Below are 20393 nucleotides of genomic sequence, written 5' to 3'. Positions count from 1 at the left end.
ACTTGGCATTGTACAGAAATGGACAACCATATTGGTCTAGAAATGTTAATTTATTTTTATTTTTATTTTTTATTTTTTTTCCATGTGTACAAGGGTAACATATTGGACTAAATATGTAAGGTCATATCTACATGGGTTTGATTACAGAAACTAATATAAAGTATTCTCTAAATAATGAAAAAAAGAATAAGATAAGACTATAAGAGTGAGAAGCAATTTAAATATGTTCAGGGACCATTTTCATCTCCAGAATTAAGGATTATTTTAATGTTACATCATTGCCTTTTCTCTTTTACTTTCCTTTTTAGTTTTATTTTAGGATTCCCTATTTTTAATGTTCATACAGAGATTTCTTTAACTGAAATACCGAATAGTTTCTTTGGTATGAAAAACTATAATAGTACACAGGATCCTAATGAGATAATTAATAATGTGAAATAGGAAGTAAAGGGCTAAAGGTGTAGGGAAAGTGGGAAGGGTGGGGGAAAGGTAATAAGGGAGAGGAAAAAATATGAGAAACTGAAAAAAATGGAATAAAGTGTTTTTAAATGGGGAGGGGAGGAGGCGGTGAAGGGAGGGCAGGGACAAGGGGAAAAAATGAGACTCAAGACCTATTATATGTAAAGGTACAGAATCCCAATGATGAATGTAATTGTATTGTATACCTAGATTGCACCAATAAACTCAATAAAAAGAAAAAAAAATTCCTCTTTGTGAGCTTCCATGAATTTGTAGATAGATATCACATACAGATAGCTAACAAGAATAAAATCAATGTCATATTTTTCTCATATAAAAGTGAGTTTGGAAGTCAGTAGACTGTGGCTAGTACAATAGTTGAAGGAAATCATCAAGAACATAGGGTTCTCCAGCCTCCCTCTTTCTTGTCCTTACCATGATACTGTCATCCTCAGGGTCACAGGTATCCACGATCACACAAAGGTACATTATTGGAGCTATTAATATCATTATGCGCAGGTGTTGTGGCTTGGATCATGGGGATACTGTATTCATCAATGGACTCATGCACTGGTGAGTTCAGCAGCTGTCTGTGCAGTTAGAAGAGGCAGATCATTAGGGGTGTGACCTGGAAGGGCATAGCTCTCTCCCTGGCTCCTCCCCTCCCACTCTGTTTCCTGGCTGCCACACTGTGGGCAGCTTTTCTCTGTTCAGACCCTCTGCCATGCCATTTATGCCTTCTAGCCAGCCAACCATGGACTGAAAACATCTGCCAAAATAAACCTCTATTTGCTTAAGTTGTAGCTGGTGGATATTTTTTCCCAGAGACAAGAAAATAACTAAAATTAGAATTGTTAATGACATAAAAATGCTTATGCTGCATTAACTGATAAAAGGAGTAACTGAGATGCAGATATACTTTATATCTTTTTTTTTTTTGGTACCAGAAATTGAGTCCAGGGCCTCACACTTGCCAGGCATGTGCTGTACCACTGAGCTACATCCCTGGCCTCTATACAGAAGCAGAAAATTTGGTTCCATGATACAAATTTCTTTGGCAGTCTGGGAGGATGGAAAGTGCACCCAGAGTCTCAGAGACAAAGTGAAAAGCAAGCTTTATTTTCAGCACCAGTGGGTCAGCCTGAGTTCACGCTCCAAGAGACTGACCTGCATCTGAGGTAGAAAAGGGCAAGATAATACTCCCTCAGAAAGGGTGGGATTACATACACTTCACATCCTTTCATTGGTTACAAAGAGTATAGATCATATGGGCTCAACAGATTCATTAGTTATAAGACATCACAGACACCAAGTTCAGTGCACAGTCATACCTCATTTACATTTGGCTGGAGGAAAAGTAACAATGGTTAGAAAACAAAGAAAATTCCTGATACTTGAGAGGGGGTGTCGCAGGCTTGGACATGTGAAGGAACAAGGGAAACTCCTTATCAGTAAGTCTGGCTTTAACCTCAGAGGTACATATTCCCATTCATTCCCTCCTTTTTTTGATGCTAGTTAATTCTTTAACTATCAGAAGTATCTACATGTTGGCAGATGTACATGTAAGCATCTGACTCAGAGATCATCATAAGCTGATAGGATTCTTGAATTTTTATGGAATTAACATGTTGGGAGACAGAACATTTGAACCAGTTTATGAAACAGGGTCCTATTGTTAGGAGTAGGACAATCACAAACAATGCTCCTAATATTGCTCCCAGCTATGGTCTCCAGTTACTTAGGGACTCCCACCATGATTCTTGCAGTTCATATTTTTTCTATGCAATTTGATTCTTTTAGTTGATGTATAGTTTCTCTGACTACTCCCAATTGTTTGGTGTTATAACAGCATTCTTCTCCTAGGAACAGACATGTGCCCCCCTGTTGGGCTGTTAATGAGTCTAGGGCCCTCCTGTTTTGGAGGAGTATATCTGCCAAGGAGTCTATTTGATTTTGTGTGGTCCCCAGGGCTCTTTGGACAGTATCTAGATCATCGCAATTTGCTGTCCGAGAGTATTGTATTGTTGTCCCAGATGAACAGCTGTGGCTCCTACCGTGAGACTGGCTGCAATAGCCAGGCCTTTGAGAATGGGTAATATCACAGGATCTTGTTTTTTTTCTAGCAGAAGGGACCCAAACTTTAGTGGGGATCTGTGACATAGCATCTGATGTATACACAGACAATGTTATGGAAGGAATTGGCAAGTGACCCACAGAGGGGCAACAGAATGGAAGTAAAATTTAAGTTTACGCCATCGATGGGGATTGATGACACCTAATGGTGGTGCCCTGATTGACCCCCTCCATTGGGTTACAACTCCTTCTTTTATAGGGTTTTACAGCTTTGCTCTTACTCAGTGGGTTACACTGCATTTTCACAGCTCACATTGCTGATACCCAAAACATAAAAGCAAGGCAGTTGAATTTCAACCCGGATGCAGTTCTTTGTCAGGGAAGTTACCTTTAAGATTTATTCAGTTAACTACTCTAGCCAGGGGGAAGGGAGCTTGTTTGATTGACAAAGCTAACGATGGTTCTTTTCACTTAGAAAACTTTTGTGAGACTAGGTGTCTCTGCACTGGTTAATTCTGAACTAAGCAGAGTGAGGAGCAGAAGTTATCTTATATTGTGACATTTCCTAAGTTTTTGCTATTAAAGTTTTCCCTATCAACAAGACTGGGATAAGGATAACCAAAGCACAGGATCCCTGGTAGTTCAGTGAGAAGGAGCAGTATGGCCCATCTCCACAGACAAAGAAAGTTTATATTGGGGCAACAATGGTAGTTTTGGTAGTGAAAGTTTCTATACAGTCTACTGTTACATTATTTTTAGTGGGCTTTCCCACATAACATGTACTGTTTCCTTGTACTTCAGTGAGGTAACTTAGAAGTCATCTAGGGGTACTAGCAGTCTGATTTATTGAGTGTGACTAGAGTATATAATTATTGCCTGATAAGTGAGGGGGGACAGAGGCACAAATAACCAAAAGTCAGAGGCAAGGATAGGGCTTGTGGATAACAGTACTCTATGTGTGCTACTTACCATATCAATTCTATCAAGTTCTATAGCATTTGGATTGTGAGTTTTTCCTTTTATAGCCTCAATAAGAATGGGGTTCCTAGGCATGGGCAATCTTACTTTGTCCAATTGGGATGGAACCTTCCATTCTTGTTTAATTTGGAGGGTCAACCGTGGGTTTTTCCCTGGAGAGTCTACTCTTATATCTGCAAATTGACCTAGACTCCATCTCGGGCTTGCATCCTCAACTATAAACTGTAAGTGGTTACATTTACCTTGTTTACAATTAGAGCATCCTGTTATTTAGAGGTATTTGAGTAAGGGTCCTCCTGAATTAGTGTAATAATGTGGGCAATTCCAATGATCACACTATAATGATGGCATGGATACCAGGGGACCAGCCAAGTCCAGACTACAATGGTCAGCTGATGGGTTTTTCACCAAGAACATAGATATTTACCAGTGTTTTCAGCAGTCTCATTCACACAAAATTCCCCTACAATCAGTTGTTATACATGGGGCCACCCATAATGTTGTATGGGGCAAGCATCAAAAAATAGGGAAACACTGTTTTGTCCTGGCTTCCACTTCCTGGTATCTAAGACCTGATACTGTGTGCCAACCCTATGATCCTGTCTGGCGTATATCCTAGCTTCAAACACCCAGTATCCAGATTGTCTACCCAGTACATTTACATTGATTAGAACAGACAGGATAAGACAGCAAATGCCAGTATGAAACTCCAACATACAGCTAAAATAAAACATTTTTGGGAGTAGTTCTAGTCCTCTGGGGTAACAGTCACTCTACCTATACCAAAGACAAAGGCAATACTGACAAGGGTGACAAGGGTAAAAGATGTCATTAAGGGACTTTGTCTGGAAGGTGTGGCAGTAGCTCATGAGGTTGGAGTCCTCAAGCTTCAGCCATGAATTGTCAGCTTCTGGAATGACAGGAGCAGGGTTTTGAGGGCATTGTCTCTTCCAAGTGATCTTTAAGGGAGTTGTCTCATCAACATGAGTTCCTTGGGAGCCATTGTGATAGGCCTTTTTGACTCTTGAATGATGAATCCATGGCTGGATTTCTGAAACCTTAACAGATGTGGGCATGGTTAATATTACCATATAAGGTCCTCACCCAGAAGGTTGTAGGGGCTCCTTTTTCCAATCCTTTACCCACATCATGTCTCCAGGACTATGGGTGTGCAGGTATATCTGTAGGGATAGCAGACCTCTCACCTATATTTTTATGTAACTGGGACAATGTTGTTTCTAATTCTGCAAGTTGCTCTCTCAAATATTTATTACTTAGTTGGCCTATGTCTCCTTTAAGATCCTTGTTTATGGGTGGTGGTCTCCATATAATATCTCAAAAGGGGTGTATCTGGTAGGGCCAGATGAACTCTGAATCTTCAAAAGGGCCATGGGAAGCGAGTCTACCCAGTTGGCTTGTGTCTCTTGATGATATTTAGGAAGAATAGACTTTAGGGTCCTATTCATTCTTTTAACCTTGCCTGAACTTTGGGGCCTATACACTGTATGTAATTTCCATTTAATCTGCAAAATCTCAGCCAATTTTGGGGTTATTTTGGCCACAAATGCTGGCCTGTTATTGTTCCATGTATTGAGGGACAGCCCGTATCTAGGTATAGCCTCTTTTAATAGAGCTCTGCGGACCTCATTTGCCTTTTCAGCCTTAGTAGGAAAGGCTTCTGGTGTCACCTTAATATGTACAAATGAGCACCAAGAGGTATTTGTAGCCCCTATAAGAGTTAAGTTCAGTAAAATAAATGTGGACATCCTCAAATGGAGAGAGTCCAACATGTTGAATGCCTGGGGGAGGGTGGGGCTTTGACACAGGCTCGATTGTAGCACAAATTCAGCACCTATGACCCACCGGGACACAGATAGAAGTTTTTTGTCACATAATAATATTGGCTCAAAAGTTGGTTCACTGCAATCTTTCCTCCATGAGTAACTTTATGATAGTGTCTTATGCAAGAGTAAGCAAGCTTTTGAGGTATAACAATTCACCCATCTGGCAATACCCAAGACACATCTGGCCCCAGGTTGGCCCCTTCCTATTGTGCCCATGTGTCCTCCTTAGCTGTGTAGTGTGGTATTCCACTATGCAGAATGAGCACAGTGTCAAGAGGAGTGTTGTGAAGGGGTTTTAAATTATCCACTTGATTACTGATGGACAGACCTTCAGAGGCTAACTTTGCAGGCTCATCTACTTTATGATTTCCTAAGGAAACAGTCTTTTATCTGTGGGTATCCCCTACAATGGATGATGACAACCTTCTTAGGCTTTGAGATTTTAGTCAAGAGCTGTAGGGTTTCATCTTTGTTTTTAATGTTTTCCTTCTGCTGTCAAAAGTCCTCTTTATAAATCATTCTATGCACATGCACAGTGACAAAGTCATTCCTGGAGTCAGTGTAAATGTTTACTTCTTTCCATCTGACCACTTAAGGGCCTGGATCAGAACATAGAGTTCAGCTCTCTGGGCAGACCCACCTTGGGGAAGAGGTCTGGTTAGTATCACCTCTTCGTAAGAGTGGAACTGGACATTCAGGCATGTATAGGAACTCATGTTTAACTAAGTATCCTCCAATTTCACAGAAATGACTTACAGAACTTTCTTTCAGCTGGGACTCCAGATGCTCCTATTACTTAACTTGTTTAGGCCCCAGAGGGGCCACAAGTTGGGTTACAACTATCTACTATAAAGGTTACAGGTTTGCTCCCTATTTTGGCAGTGACCATAGGCTCTCAGGGGCCTACTTGAATACAGCCCAGTCTATCCTAGTCAGTCGAGTTGGTTAAAGCAAAAAAACTTGATTAGGGTGATGCGGGAGTATATCTACAGGTAAAGCCTTTTCTTGGAGGATCTTTTGAAGGAGAGGACACGTGTCTTTCCAATGTCCTTTTTGTTTGCACTAGGCACACTGGTTGGGATCTAAAGGTGCCTGTTTCTTTATCCCAGATGGGGCTGTTGTTTCTATGGTTTGAGGAGTCCTATATGTTCCCTTCTGACTCTGTTTGGTCCGCTAACTCCTCTGATTCTCAGCAGTAAGCTCTCTTCCCATGACAGTTGAGAGAAGGGCCATATTCTGTCTACTTTGACAATCTACTTCCCATCTTTGTTCATGTTTTTCTTCTATATCCTGGTTCACAAAGATCTTTTGAGCTATCTCCAGTAACTGTGTTATATTCATTCTCACAAATTCTTCCATTTTGTGAAATTTTCTCTGAATATCCTTGGTAGATGGAGCAACATAAGCTGCATTTACCATCTGTGGATGTTTGGATGTCTCAGGATCAAATGGGTGTAGGTATGGTAGGCATCACAGAGTCTCTCACAGAATGTTTCTGGGCTTTCTATTGATGTCTGGACTACTGCTGCTACCTTAGACATATTTATAGGCCTTTTCCCTCCCTTTTTTTAGGCCTGTTAACAGAGCATTTCAGTATTGTTTTAGGGCTGTTAGCCCCACACTAGTGTTATAGTCCCATTCTGGGTGGGTCTTTGGTAAGGTGGTGGATGTCCATTCTTCAAGGTCCTCTTTATCTCCAGCTTGTCCTTCTAACCATTCTCCATGTTCCAGTCAGGACGTGATATCATTCTTCAGTTGTGAAAAGATTCATCAAAAGCTACTGACAGTCATCCCAGGTTGGCTGATGAATTTGGAAAATGAATGTCACAGTTCAGTCATTCCTTGAGGCTTGTCAGTGTAGGATGGATAGTGATTTTTTCCAGTTCAGCAGGTCACTTGTGGTGAGGGTTGATGGTATCTCATAGGCTGACCAGGTGCCCCTGGGTACTCACATAGGGGCACCTGCATAGCTGGAGGAGGTTCAGATTGTATGGCTAACCACAAGCTCTCCTTAAGTGGTGGGGTTGGGGGTGCTATTGGCAGTGGAGGTGGTGGAAATATTGAGTCACTTAAAGTCTCTGGGATAGAAGCAGATGGGTTCACACTAGGGTTTATTTGTTCAGTGGATGGGGGGAATGACAGGATTGATGAGAAGAGGAAAATCAGGAGCAAGCCTGGGAACCTCTACAGGAGTGGAATCAAGAGGTACTCTCATAAAAAATGCTGATCCAGAAACTGGTGGGGGCAGCATTGAGATCCGGGCAGGTGCCATCTTTAGTATGCATGCTGGCTCAGAAGCAGAAGCCTTGATCCAGAAGTAGAGGCAGGGATCACCCATGTTTGGTGTGGCAGTCCCAAATGATGAAGGCGGCTGGGAGTATGGCGGAACAGGAACTGCATCACAGGAGCTGTCATCACTGGAACCAAGACAGGCAGTGGAGGGACTGAGACGGGAACTGGGACTGACACCATAGGAACAGGTCCAGGAGACGGGAGCATCCTGGTGGAAATGGGACCCAGAGGCACAGAGATGGGACTGGGAACAGGGGCTGATATTAACTGCCACCCTGTTGGGGGCAAGCAGCCACCTGTGATGGGCATGAGGCAGGAGGCAGCCTAGTCCCTGGCTGGGGAGGGGCTGGCTTGGGTGGCTGGGGAGGATTAGATTATCTGGTCACTCATATCTGCCAAAGAAGATTAATATTTATACCCTAGGGCTGACAGCTTAGCTCAGTGACACCATTCCTGACCTGTAAGCTCAAGGTCCTGAGTTTGATCCCCAGTTAAAAAAAAAAAAGGCCCTAAATAAAGTTGGGATTTTGATATTATATAAGAATATGTATTAGATAGGTAAAGGAAGTGTTGAGCTCTTTATTCAATGATTTCTAACTTGTAGTTTGCCTGAAACAGTGATCTATGAGTATGTGTTTATATCTAAAGGTTACATATTACAGTATACTCCTGCAAAGTTACAGTTCAGGGTTCACGGTCTCAGTGGTTGGCAGATTTTTCCTAGGAACGCAAGTAGAAATGATTTGCACAAACCCCGTTAATTTTGTGGAGATCACAAGCATCTTCTGCAATTGCATTCTTGTTTTTGTTTTTTTTGTAAGAGGTTTGCAAGTGGCCAATCTGAGAGAGTGTTTCTCAGTTCTCCTTGCTCCTGATTGGCTGCTGCCCTGTAAACTGGCAGATGACCAGCATTCTCACATCAAAACAGGTTGCTGTCATGTGTAGCTATCTCAAGTTCTCAGTTTTGTTCTTCTTAAAGCACTGAGATCCCAAAGGTGGCCCCCAAACAGCCTGCACCTTCTGAGGCTTTATTAATACAGTATTTTATTAAATTAAATTATATAACTGCAGGAGACATAGCATATTTAGTCCTTAAATTATAAAATAGGCATTTATTAGCATTTTTCTGACCATATCTGAAATTCTTGGTTTTTCACAATTTGCAAGTGCTCTAGGAACATAAACCCCATGATTTTCAGGGGTTCGCTGTAGTTTGTATAAAAAGAGATTAGAGAACTATGTTGTAGATAAAACATTCTTGGATTCAGACATGGATTCTAATCCTATTTTTACAATTCTTGATTACTGTTCTGAAAAGGGGAATAACCCCTATTTGTATGACTCTGTGAAAGGATAATGCCTGTGAAGTTCAACCTACAGAAAGATATACATCTAGGGTTGGACTTACCAGTAAAGTACCATGGCTTGGCCACTCACAGGGAGCTAATTCTAATTCTTCTATAGTGTGTTAGGCACGTCTGTATTTTAGGGGCAGAAATTTCACAGTTTCTAAGGTTGTTAATTCTATTTTTAGAAATACCTGACTACTGGCAAGCTCTTTGATTTCTTAAGTCAAATCTGTCTTCTATTTTTATATCCTCTTACTAAGGGTGGAGCTTCTACAAACTAAGCAGTAGAACTTCTCTTGGAGTTTAAATGTAGTGTATGACAAACAGATACGCTATCCTGTCCATGGTGTTAGATTTGTGGGTTATTATTTTCAATATATGTAATTTATATTTACTTCAAGAGGAAGATAATCCTTAAAATGTTTTCTATTGCAGTAATATTTCTCTTACATGTTTGTCGTCAGTGTGACTCCAACAAATAGTTGCCTTTATCAATTAGTTTTGATATTGCCTAATTAACGAATATGAATGGATATCCAGTTTTTCCATTTCCTTTCAGGGCAAGCACATCTGGTACTCAGAAGCACTGTTGCAATCTCACACAAAGAGGGTTAGTTGATGGAGCTTTTTGGATATTGCCAGTGCCAATGAAAGCAACTTGGCTTTCTCTGAATGTTTCATTTCATGCCCTCAGTACTGCACAAGTATCTAAAACTACACATGTCTTTCTGACAGTTTTTTGCTTCCCTGACAGGCCAATATCAAAGGCATTCCTCTATCTTTTTGGTAGATTAGCTGTATCTCAGAGAATCATCTGAGCCTGATGTTTTCATGGGACTGAAAATCAATAGGCCCATCTGCCCCACCGGAAGTGGCTCTGCCATCTGGCTTTAGGAAATTGGGTCATGGCTTGCTGCTTCAAAGTGAACTGGTAGTAAATCTTTCTTGTGCTGCAGCACAAAACACAATCATGAAAGGGCTGTCTTTGAAAGGTGGAAAGACACATTTTGCAGTGCGCCTCAGCTCATTTTTACCCACAAATGCTGACCAAGAAACCTTCAATGCAACTTAATTAATGAGATACCTATCACATGCCAGAAGTTTTATAATCATTATCTTTGACACTCTCAAGAACCACACACAAGTTTTATTTCCTCACTCAAGCTTAGAGAGTTGAACTGAGATGTCCAAGGACATGAAGTGAGCACTTGGAATAGTACCCACCTGGCTTCATGGCTTCCACACATCTGCTTTGCATGACATAAACTGGGCTTCTTATTTCTGTGTTATTTGGTTATACTATGGAAAACAATAGGGTATTAAAAATGTGCATTTACTACTTATTACAAAACAGCACTAACTTGTGTCAGGGATTTAGCTCAGTGGTTCAGCCACCTGCCTTGCAAATGCAATGACCCGAGTTTGATCCCTGGTACCAAAAACAACAAAAACAAAACAAAACAACAACAACAACAACAACAAACAGTACTAACTCTTAACATCTTCCAGAGCCAGAAAAGGAGGTGTTGAAAGAATTCCCTGAGTTTTCTTTTGGCACATGTTTGTCATTCTGACCAGCTTACTCTAAATTGCAAAGATTTGTTTTATAACTTGAAAACAGAATGTTTTAAGCTAAATTAGCATCCATTGAGTAGAAGGAAAACTTATGTAGCATGTAAATATGGTTCATAAAAATGATTAAATATGTGATTTAAAATCACTTGGTCAGGGCTGGGGATTTAGCTCAGTGCTTCCAGCGCCTCCCTTATAAGCACAAGGAACTGAGTTTTATCCCTGGTGCCAAAATAAATAAATAAACAAATAAATTAAATAAAAAATTTAAGAATAAAAATCACTTGGTGGTTTTATACAAGTTTCAGTTAGAAAAGGAAGAGGCTAGAACAGATGTGTAAGTATCACAGAACAAAAAGCTTGATGAAAAATCATGATCTATAAGGATTTTGTACTGCAAGCTCATTACATATTTAAACTAAACCCTCTCATCTTTATTGCTCGTTGAAACAGACTTTCTTGGAGTATCACAGCAGGACAATTTCTTTACAATTTCCAATATCAATTCTCTAGCTGAGGTTACCAACCCTATGTTTTAGAACTCTTACAAAACTAATTTGAGGAGTCATTTTCTGTGTCAAACTGTATACAAGGAAAAAACCCACCCTTCTTTCTGTGTGGTCTTTAGAAAATAAACTCTTTCTATCCCTGTGCTTAAAACTAGAATAGTTATAAACTGTAGAAATTGCATTTGCTTTTAAAGTAACTGAGATATTAACTTGTAGGGAATATATATAATCTCAACATTTATGTGTGTTTGTATTTCAATATGGTAAAATGGCATGAATTAAAGCAATGCAAATGCACAAAATTCACATATTTTGTCTCTGTATTTACTTTTCATTAACAATTTCCCACTTTCTAAAATAAACAGAATTCAAGGAATGGGCCTGAGAAATTTAATTTTTTTTTCTTTTTCTGTATCTGGGATCAAACTTGGGACCTTGCACTTATGAGGCAGGCAGTGGAACCAGAGCTAAATACCCAGCCCTCTGAGAAATTTAATTTTTCATGAAGCTTTTCCATATGATCCTCTCTTCATAAAGTCTCTACAAATTCTGATTTGCTGGAGTAAATTTGTTTTACTAAAGTCAGGATGGAAAGCTTCAAGATTCTGGCTGCAAAAATACCTTGGAATCAGAGTCCATGGATGGTTGAATTCATTTGAATTAGCTACTGATAGGTTCTTAGACAAAAGCAGGCTGAAGATCATAACTGGAAAATGGAACATGGGCTGCAGCTTGGCAGAAGACTGAGAATTTTAGGAAGGATATTGTTGGGATACTACATGGTCATAGTGGATTGAGAGAAAGAAACCAGGTAAAGCATGTCTAACAGGATATATACTTCTGTCCTATCTTCTTTTGCCATATATCCTCCTACATATTTCAATTATCATTGATTAAAATAACATTGTTATGCAGCCACTACTGAATTTATATTTCAAGTCCAGACATCCCTTCTAAGCAGCAATCTCACAAACTTAGAACTACATGGCCTCTTTACTAGGATGTCTCACAGCTTAGGCTTCAAAACAGAATCTTGCATTTACCACCTATTCATCTTTCTACCCCATTCTTCTTTGTCTGAGTACATGGCAAAGCCACTGTTCTACCAGTTCAAGTCAAAACATCATACCTTTGCTTCATTCATGTAATTCCTGATGATTTTATTTCTAAAAGATTTCTTGAATCTGCTGACTTTTTTGCAAATTGGCTGTCATCACAAAATACAAGGTGGCCAGGGATTCAGCTCAGTGGTTCTCCCACCTGCCTCCCAAATGCAAGGTCCTGAGTTCAATCCCTGATACCAAAAACAAAGTACAAGGTAACGTTATTACCTAGAGTACAGTGCTGTCTTCCTTGCCTAGTTTTTACTGTCATTCCAGTCCCTCGATAAAACATTGTTTGCCATCTGTGAGTAAATTTAAAATGTAAATTGTGTCATCTTATTCTTTTTCTTGACTTTCCCAGTGTTTTTCATTGAACTCAGAATAAAACCTGAAGTCCTCTCAGGGACTTAAAAGTCCTTCGTTGCCTAATCCTAGCTCATGTTTCATTGTCCTGCCCCAGCACACTCCCACTATAGCCCTCCAAGTCCTTTGTTAACTGAGCATTCTGGGTGCTGTCCTATTTTGCTGCATGTTTGAGGCTGTGCCCAGTGTTAAGAACACACCCATTCTGTATTTCTGCATGACTAATGCAGTCTCTTCCTTTAGGGCTCAACTTAATGAGGCCTTTCCTTATCTCATCTCAGGTAGGTTTACTGATGTTACAACAGATTCTTGTTTCCTTTGAGATTATTATTGCAATTCACAAATGTTAACATGTTTTTCTTTTCAATTTCTGTTACCCTTTCTACAATTTACACTCCATATCTCTATTTGGTATATTATCCTAACCATTTGCTAAATAAGTGAATTGATTGATTGGTCTAACTTGTAGTTGGAGAAAACACCTGAGAGCAGCCTGGTCAGGAGGTCTCTCCGATCTAGGAGCGGTTTCCAAAAGGCCACGGGTTAATAGCAGGATCAGGAGTTCCTTCATAGTTTCTAGCCATCTAAGGATCTGTTACACTCATTAGCAATCTCAGTCTTTCCATCGGCTAGTTGTTGAAGAAGTAGTGAAAATACTGAACATTTCAAAAACTAGAGAAATCACACACAGTCTTTGTCGCAGACTGAGGAAAAGTCTGCTCCCAAGAGACTGCTGAGGCATTGGTTTTGCTGGGTTCTCATTGGAAGGAAGACTTGAAGGGTGGTTTCGTGGTGGAATAAACCACCAGCAGATGGCACCAAAGAGTTACTTCTTGCATGTCTCCCTTTTAATTTTACCCCAATTAAAATTAAACTATAGGGGACCAGGGATTTAGCTCAGTGGTTCTGTCACCTGCCTCACAAGTGCAAGGTCCTGAGTTGGATCCCCTGCATTAGGGACCTGATGCCACCACCATCACAGGCTGTATTCTTCTGGTGCTTCTTGGCTCTTAAAATGACCTAATGCTCTTATCTTTAGTGTTCTCCCCCACAAGGCCACAGCGGTCCTGAGAAGGCAAACCTAAATTTCTGCAGGACTGAACCCATAAAAGGCCTGTGATAGGTTATAAGTAACCCACTCCTCATAAATAAGCAATAGCCCAGCCCAAAACCAATAAAAGGACCTTCCTTTCTTTGTTCTTTCTTCCTCTCTCTCTCTCTCTCTCTTCCCTCCCTCCTCTCTCCCTGACCTGTCTTCCCTAATAAAGTCTCCTGTCGGACCTCTTGGTGTGTGGCCTAGTTGTTGAGCATTGCTGTGCCTCCACATTTGTGTCAGAAGTGGGATCTGGGTTGCTGGTAACCTGACTTAAGGTCAGAGGTCTGAAACCCAAGACTCCTGATGCTCCAATTGGCCTGCTCAATGACCATGACCATGTTTCCTGACATCATCCCTGCAAACAACACTGGCACTGTTGATCCTATTGCCCCTAGACTTTTGGGTAAGTCCCCTCTTGATGGTCTAGAGTGTGTGTGTGTGGGACTCGGACTCAGGTGACCAGAAAAGAGACTGCCATCTAGAATGTGAGCCGGGTACCAGGCCTCACATCTTCCATTGACTGTGAGTCTCCGGGAGGCTCACCAGGATAAGTCTGGGACTTGCCCATTCTGCCCCCACCTCTCTTGGGATACCTCAAAAAGGTGGTATGGCCCTCCATTTCCAGACCCCCTCCTTATTGTAGAGATGTCTCCATCTGGAGTCTGGGTCTCCATTTCTAGAGTCAGAATCTAGAAGCCAAACTGGTGACTTCCAAATCTTAAGAGACATCTTGGGACTCAGACTTTACCCCCATTGTCTCATTCCTGGTCACTATGGGCTCCAGATCTTCCACACCTGTAGACTCTCCCTTGGGGCACTTGCTCCAAAATCTGGAGGGCTTAAACCTAAAACCTGAACAGCTAATACACCTATCCACTCAAATTTGGCCTTGATATAAGTTAGGTAACCAAAATGTGTGGCTGCCTAGTGGCTCACTTGAACTTGATCTGATTCAGGACCTTTATAACTTCTATGAGCATCAAGGAAAATTGTTGGAGATTCCATATGTTCAGGGCTTCTCTTATCTCTGCAGCCAGCCCCCTTTTTGCTCTCTTACTCAGAAACAGCCTCCCCTCCCCAAACTTTTAGTGATTCGAGATATCTCTGCTTCCACTTTGTCTTTGGACCAAATAGATCCAGCTGATGATCCTCCCCCTTATCCCAGAATCCAGGATGAAACAAACACCACCACTCAACCTCCTCCTCTGGCCTCCTGCTTTCCTCCCACTGCCCCCTTGTCTCTACCTCACCTCCCTCTGCTTTGCCTTCCATGCCAACTCCTCCTCTCACCCACTCTAAATCTCATTTTATGACAGAACTAGCCCTCATCCTTCATGGTTAATCCTGAAACTTTCATCAAACAATTTCAGAACAACCCAACCTAGGAGCTTCTCAAGCTTCTGCTCTGTGGCAATCATCTGCTAGTGAAAACTATTTAGTTTTGGTCCTAGAACAACTGCTTGCCAAATCTGCTGTTTTTTCACTTGGTGAACTTGCCTCAGAAAATGTGCTTCCCCTTTGGAGGAGGTCCAATTGCCTCCCTCTCCACTTGAGTTGCTAAGTTTAATTGGTGTGCTTAAAACACTTCTTGTGCATTACAAATTCTTAAATTGTGGTTATAGGGTTAACTTGCTCTTTTCTAAAAACTCAAGGTTAATACTGTTCTATTGGCAACCAGTCAAATTTTAAGAGATAATCTGAGAACAGAAAAAGGACACTTTAAGATTTTAGCAGCTGAAATTTGTTATAGAAGGTTAATAGTAAATGAGACAGAGAAAAATATTGGGACAGCTATTAGTAAGAGTTATACTTTTGACATGAAAGGTTTTTGTAAGTTTGTCTTGTTATAAACAGGTATACAAGACCAGAAGGCCTAAGAATGTTTGCTTGTTGGTTTCAAGATTGCTATAAAGCGTTTACCAATAATTTATTAACTTCTACAACCCAGTTTTATAAGTTAAAATCTTTTCAAGGTAATGTAATAGAAACTCTTAGGTCTGATAGACTCCTGTTAATGGTAAAAAGGACAGCTGCTCAGAGAAAAATCAATTAACTTACCATAATCTCTTTGTCATCCTTACCAGTGCCTTAACACCTGAGGAGGGCAAAACAGTGCTGGAACAGGCCCACAACCATGCTGATCAAGAACATTTGACAAATAACCACCACCCAGTAGGTGCTGCTGTCATGCCTGAGCACAACCCAGATTGGGATTACAACTCTGAGATGGATAGCAAGGCCCAGGACAGGTAAATTAATTGTTTGCTCCATGGGCTATGCAAAGCCACCATGAAATCTATAAATTATGATAAGCTTAATGAAATCATACAGGACAAAGGTGAAAACCCTTCTGCCTTCCTACAAAGGCTGACTGATGGCCTTCATCAATATACCAGTCTGGACCCTAAGTATGTTGATGGCAAGCAGCTGGTCATGATACATTTTTCTCTCTAAAAGCTACCCTGAAATTAGACTTAAATTTAAAAAGCTTGAGAAGGGACTCCTAACTCCTCCTTCCAAGGTTCTGACCATGGCATTTAAGGCCTAACATGGCCGTGATGATCTCAAAACCACAAAAAAGTACCAATTACTAGCACAGGTCATCAATCCTACCATGCCACAAGGGCTTCATAACAGGGGACCCTTTAATAGTGGACCCTCTCACCCACTGGGACCCTGCTTCCATTGTGATTAGGAGGGTCAATGAATGCCCACAATGAATGCCCAAGCCTCCCACAAAACTCTGCCCTAAATGCAAACAGAGGGGACATTGGGGTTTTGACTGCACCCTGATGTCCACCCATTGTCAGGCTGCCAGCCCTGCTGTTCCCCAAATGACCTCATCAGTCTCACAATGGAAGAAGATCTATGAAGAGGCCCTGGACTATCTGGCCCAACAAGGATTACCACTCAGGAGCCCAGGGTGACTGTCACCATGGCAAGTAGGATGATCACCTTTTTAATCAACACTGCGGCCAGTTTTTCTGCACTGCAAGAATATTGGGGTACCACCTCCCTGTCTCAGACGTCTTTTGTTGGTGTAGGTCAAAAACAACACCCTTGACAGACGCCTCTCCTGTCATGCACAATTGGTGATTTTTCATTTCTTCATTCCTTCCTAGTCCTCCCTTCCTGTCCCGTTCCCTTCCTATCCAAAATTGGCACTTCATCCATTTCATGACACAGAACCCCTCCAGCACCCCGATGTCTTACCTTTGCCTTTTCTTTTTCCAGGCCATAGAACCCCAGACTCCATCATCCAAATAGCCTATTGACCCTGCCTTAGTAAATCCCTGGGTGTGGGAAATTCAATTCCCCTTAGTGGCCAAATGCCCTTCAGTTAGGGTTTTCCATAAAAATCCTATATACTCAGGCTCAATACCTGTTCCCTCATTCTAGCTTAGATGGATTGGCTCCAATCATCAAATGTTTATTAAAAAAGGGACTTTTAAGGCCTGCCAATTCCCCATACAATACACCCATCTTAGCGGTCAGAAAGCCTAATGGGACATATCAGGTAGTTCAGGATCTCTGGATCATTAATGCGGCTGTGGTTCCAATACATCCTGTTGTTCCCAATCCATACACACTCCTGTCTTCTATCCCATCCAGTACCACCCATTTTTCAGTCCTAGATTTAAAAGATGCCTTCTTCTCCATTCCTTTACATGCAGATTCCCAAGACCTTTTGCCTTTACTTGGACTAGCCCTTCAACTGTGGTCTCCACACAATTAACCTGGACTGTCCTGCCCCAAGGGTTTTGAGATAGCCCCTATCTGTTTGGCCAAATCCTAGCTTATGACCTGTCTCTTCTCCAGCTTCAAGGTTCATGATGTATCCAATATGTAGAAGATCTTCTCTGTGCTCCTTCATTAACTATACTTCAACAAGGTACTTATATGCTTTTGAATTTCATTTCTGAAAAGGGATACTGAGTCTCACCAACAAAAGTTCAACTTTTTAAACAACAGGTCATATACTTAGGTGTGTCTCTATCGCCTGGCTTCAAATCTATTACTGTTGATAGAAAACGGGTCCTCTGAGACATTCCAATGCCTTCCACTAAACAAAAACCTCTCTCCATTGCCCAACAGCCTAGTAACCCCATTATTTAATTGGGTCCGATTCCAAATATGGCAAGACACAGATACACTACTGCCGTCTCTGCTTCCTGCACTACTGATTACCTATCACCTGGGAGACCTGGTTCTCCTAGCTCCATCACATCAACAGAAAGACCCACTCAAACCTAAATTTCAGGGACAATTCACAGTTGTCCTTTCAGCTCCGACAGTGGTTAAATTTAAGTCCCTTCCAGGATGGTTCCATTACTCTCTTGTTAAACCATATCTTCATGCTTCTCTCCCAGTTATATCCACAGGACCTCATCTATGCTATTCAGCCACCTTCATGGGACCACTGAAGGTCAAACTTACTCAGATTCCAGAAGACCTGGTTGCTCAGGATCCTTCACTATCATCCAGTTCTGAGTCAGATAAGCCAACCTAACTGTTTACCCTCTCATCCTCTCATGGGGTATTGTGACACATTTCACACTACAGCACCCACTGATATCCTAAGTCTTCTCATATTAGTACTGCTGGGACTTGTCCTTGGGATAGGATTGGCCACAGCAGCTCCTCCCAACTATAATTTCACTTCCAGGCTTTTGCTCACATTGGCCTATTACCTCATAATCTCACTCTTTGCCATTCTTAATTGCTGGAGACAATAATGGTTCCTTTCCTGCTCCTGTTTTCTCTCCTAAACCTTACCCAAGTTGATAGACCCTCAATGTATGCCTTGACTCACTCCCAGCCTAACTCAGACCTCCTTCAGACCCAGGTCAGCTGCCTCTCCACTCAAGTCTACTGAAAGATGGCTCATCAGCTGCTACCTCAGGCTGGAGACCTAAACGAGACCACCATATTTACATGACAGCCAACCGACTAACCATAGCTCAGATCTCAGCTCAGTTTGAACATTTTCTAAATGATCTTTGGATTGATATTCTTTGGTTTGCTCCCCACCCTTACCCTGTTACCTGCACAGCAAACTGGATCACTAATGCATGGCTCCAAGGAACTTTATTGGACTTCACTCCAACTGAAATCATAATCTTTACCTTTTTTACTCATTCTATTAACCCTCCTGTGGTGGTCCAGCCATCACAACAATAACATGACTGAGTTGGGGAGTGAGGATTGAGAAAGGAAAGAACACTCAAACCTGAGTGGAGACCAAGAGAAGTCTGATTTATTTCACTGAAACAGCTCCTTTTATAGGTTCACATCAACAGGAAGCACCAAGCAACTATTTGTATCTTTTATGCAAAGACCGGATTTTCTGACTCTTTGCAAAGAACATCAGATCTATGGCTGTCTCTTTGAGTTTCTTCCACTGCAGCAACAAGTTTAACAAGCAGAGTCCTAGAATGTTACAGATTGTATCAATGCCTTGAGTGTAGAGGTGAAGAAGTTTCCTTTTAAATGTCAAACTCCTAGAGGGCCATGGCCGGGCTCCCACACCCTCCAACCCAGTCCACAGCCTCATACATTCCAGGATATTCCTCTGGACTAGAAGATGTCCTCAGGATGCCCATTCTGTCCCAAAAATCCATGGTCCAAAACTTTTCAGGCTCCTTGCCCAAAATTTCCTCCCATGTCATCAGGCTTTAATAGCTCGCCTTACATATCCTCCTCAACACTGTATCTATTGCACACAAGAGGTCACCTCTGTCCTATGGGGCCCAGAATGAAGGGAACAAAATAAGACCCTATTCCCGTCATACCTTCCTGTTCATCAGGAAGATTTCAGATATACCTCCAACCCCTCTAAGCACTGTCAGATGTCCACACAAGTTCCATTAAAGTCTGAGCCTGGCACCTCTTGGTTTCCCTCAGACTCAGGCATTCCTCTCCTGGCCCTCCTGTTCTGCCATGGGCCTGCCTTTCCAAAAGGGTGTACTCTAGAAGATCCCCTTCAGGCAGAGTATGACATTTATTGTGTTCCTATCCTCTTTGTACTGGCCTTTCTAGACAATGTAGAAGGCTGACCACTTCCTTGGGTCATCACCAAGATCTTCCAAGACAGGCTACACAGGGCTCGTGAAGGTCAGATAGGGATCGGGGTATGACAATTTTGGGAGGCCTGATGTGTGCCTCATACAAATTATCTTCTACCCCTCTTTCCTCCCTCACTGATTTGTGTGCTTGGACTCTTTTCAGTGATCCCTACCAACAATTCCTGTGGGAATGCTACTGCTGTCAACAATTCCATGTTCATAAAGGACAACATGGTCAGCTGTGTCCCATGCCTGCCCCCAGACATCTTCATTACCCCGGTGTCAGCAGGAAGTAGTTACAGAAGACAGATACACCACCCCTTTTCCCTGGCATATAACATGTACCAGCTGCTGTCTCCATCTAAACCAAAGAGGGGGAAATATTAGGGACCTAATGTCACCATCACAGGCTGCATTTTACTGGTGCTTCTTGTCTCTTAAAATGACCCCATGCTCTTATCTTTAGTTTTCCTCCCCCCAAGGCCACAGTGGTCTGGAAGGGTTAAACCTAAGTTTCTGCAGGACCAAACCCATAAAGGTCAACCAGGCCTATAATAGGTTAAAAGTAGCCCACTCCTCATAAATAAGCAATTTGCCCAGCCCAAAACTAATAAAAGGACCTTTCTTTCTTTCTTTCTTTCTTTCTTTCTTTCTTTCTTTCTTTCTTTCTTTCTTTCTTTTCTTTCTTCC

The 20393-nt window shown here is 41.7% G+C and overlaps 1 protein-coding gene across 1 annotated transcript in view; it reads left to right on the top strand.

Annotated features, from left to right (window-relative positions):
• The window catches only part of LOC104874008 (submaxillary mucin-like protein), an 89132-nt gene extending 70984 nt beyond the window's left edge, over positions 1-18148 (top strand). The window contains exons 12-13 of the mRNA XM_019210112.2: positions 15493-15611; positions 18009-18148. Coding sequence (XP_019065657.2) covers positions 15493-15611; positions 18009-18148 — 259 coding nt within the window. The remainder of the gene's footprint in view (positions 1-15492; positions 15612-18008) is intronic.
• The last annotated feature ends 2245 nt before the right edge of the window (positions 18149-20393 follow it).

Source organism: Fukomys damarensis, unplaced genomic scaffold (assembly GCF_012274545.1).
Source record: "Fukomys damarensis isolate Sample0158 unplaced genomic scaffold, DMR_v1.0_HiC HiC_scaffold_15, whole genome shotgun sequence".
NCBI classification, from domain to species: Eukaryota; Metazoa; Chordata; class Mammalia; order Rodentia; family Bathyergidae; genus Fukomys; species Fukomys damarensis.
Note: the sequence above shows the minus strand (reverse complement) of the source record. Positions and strands in the feature narration are given on the sequence as shown.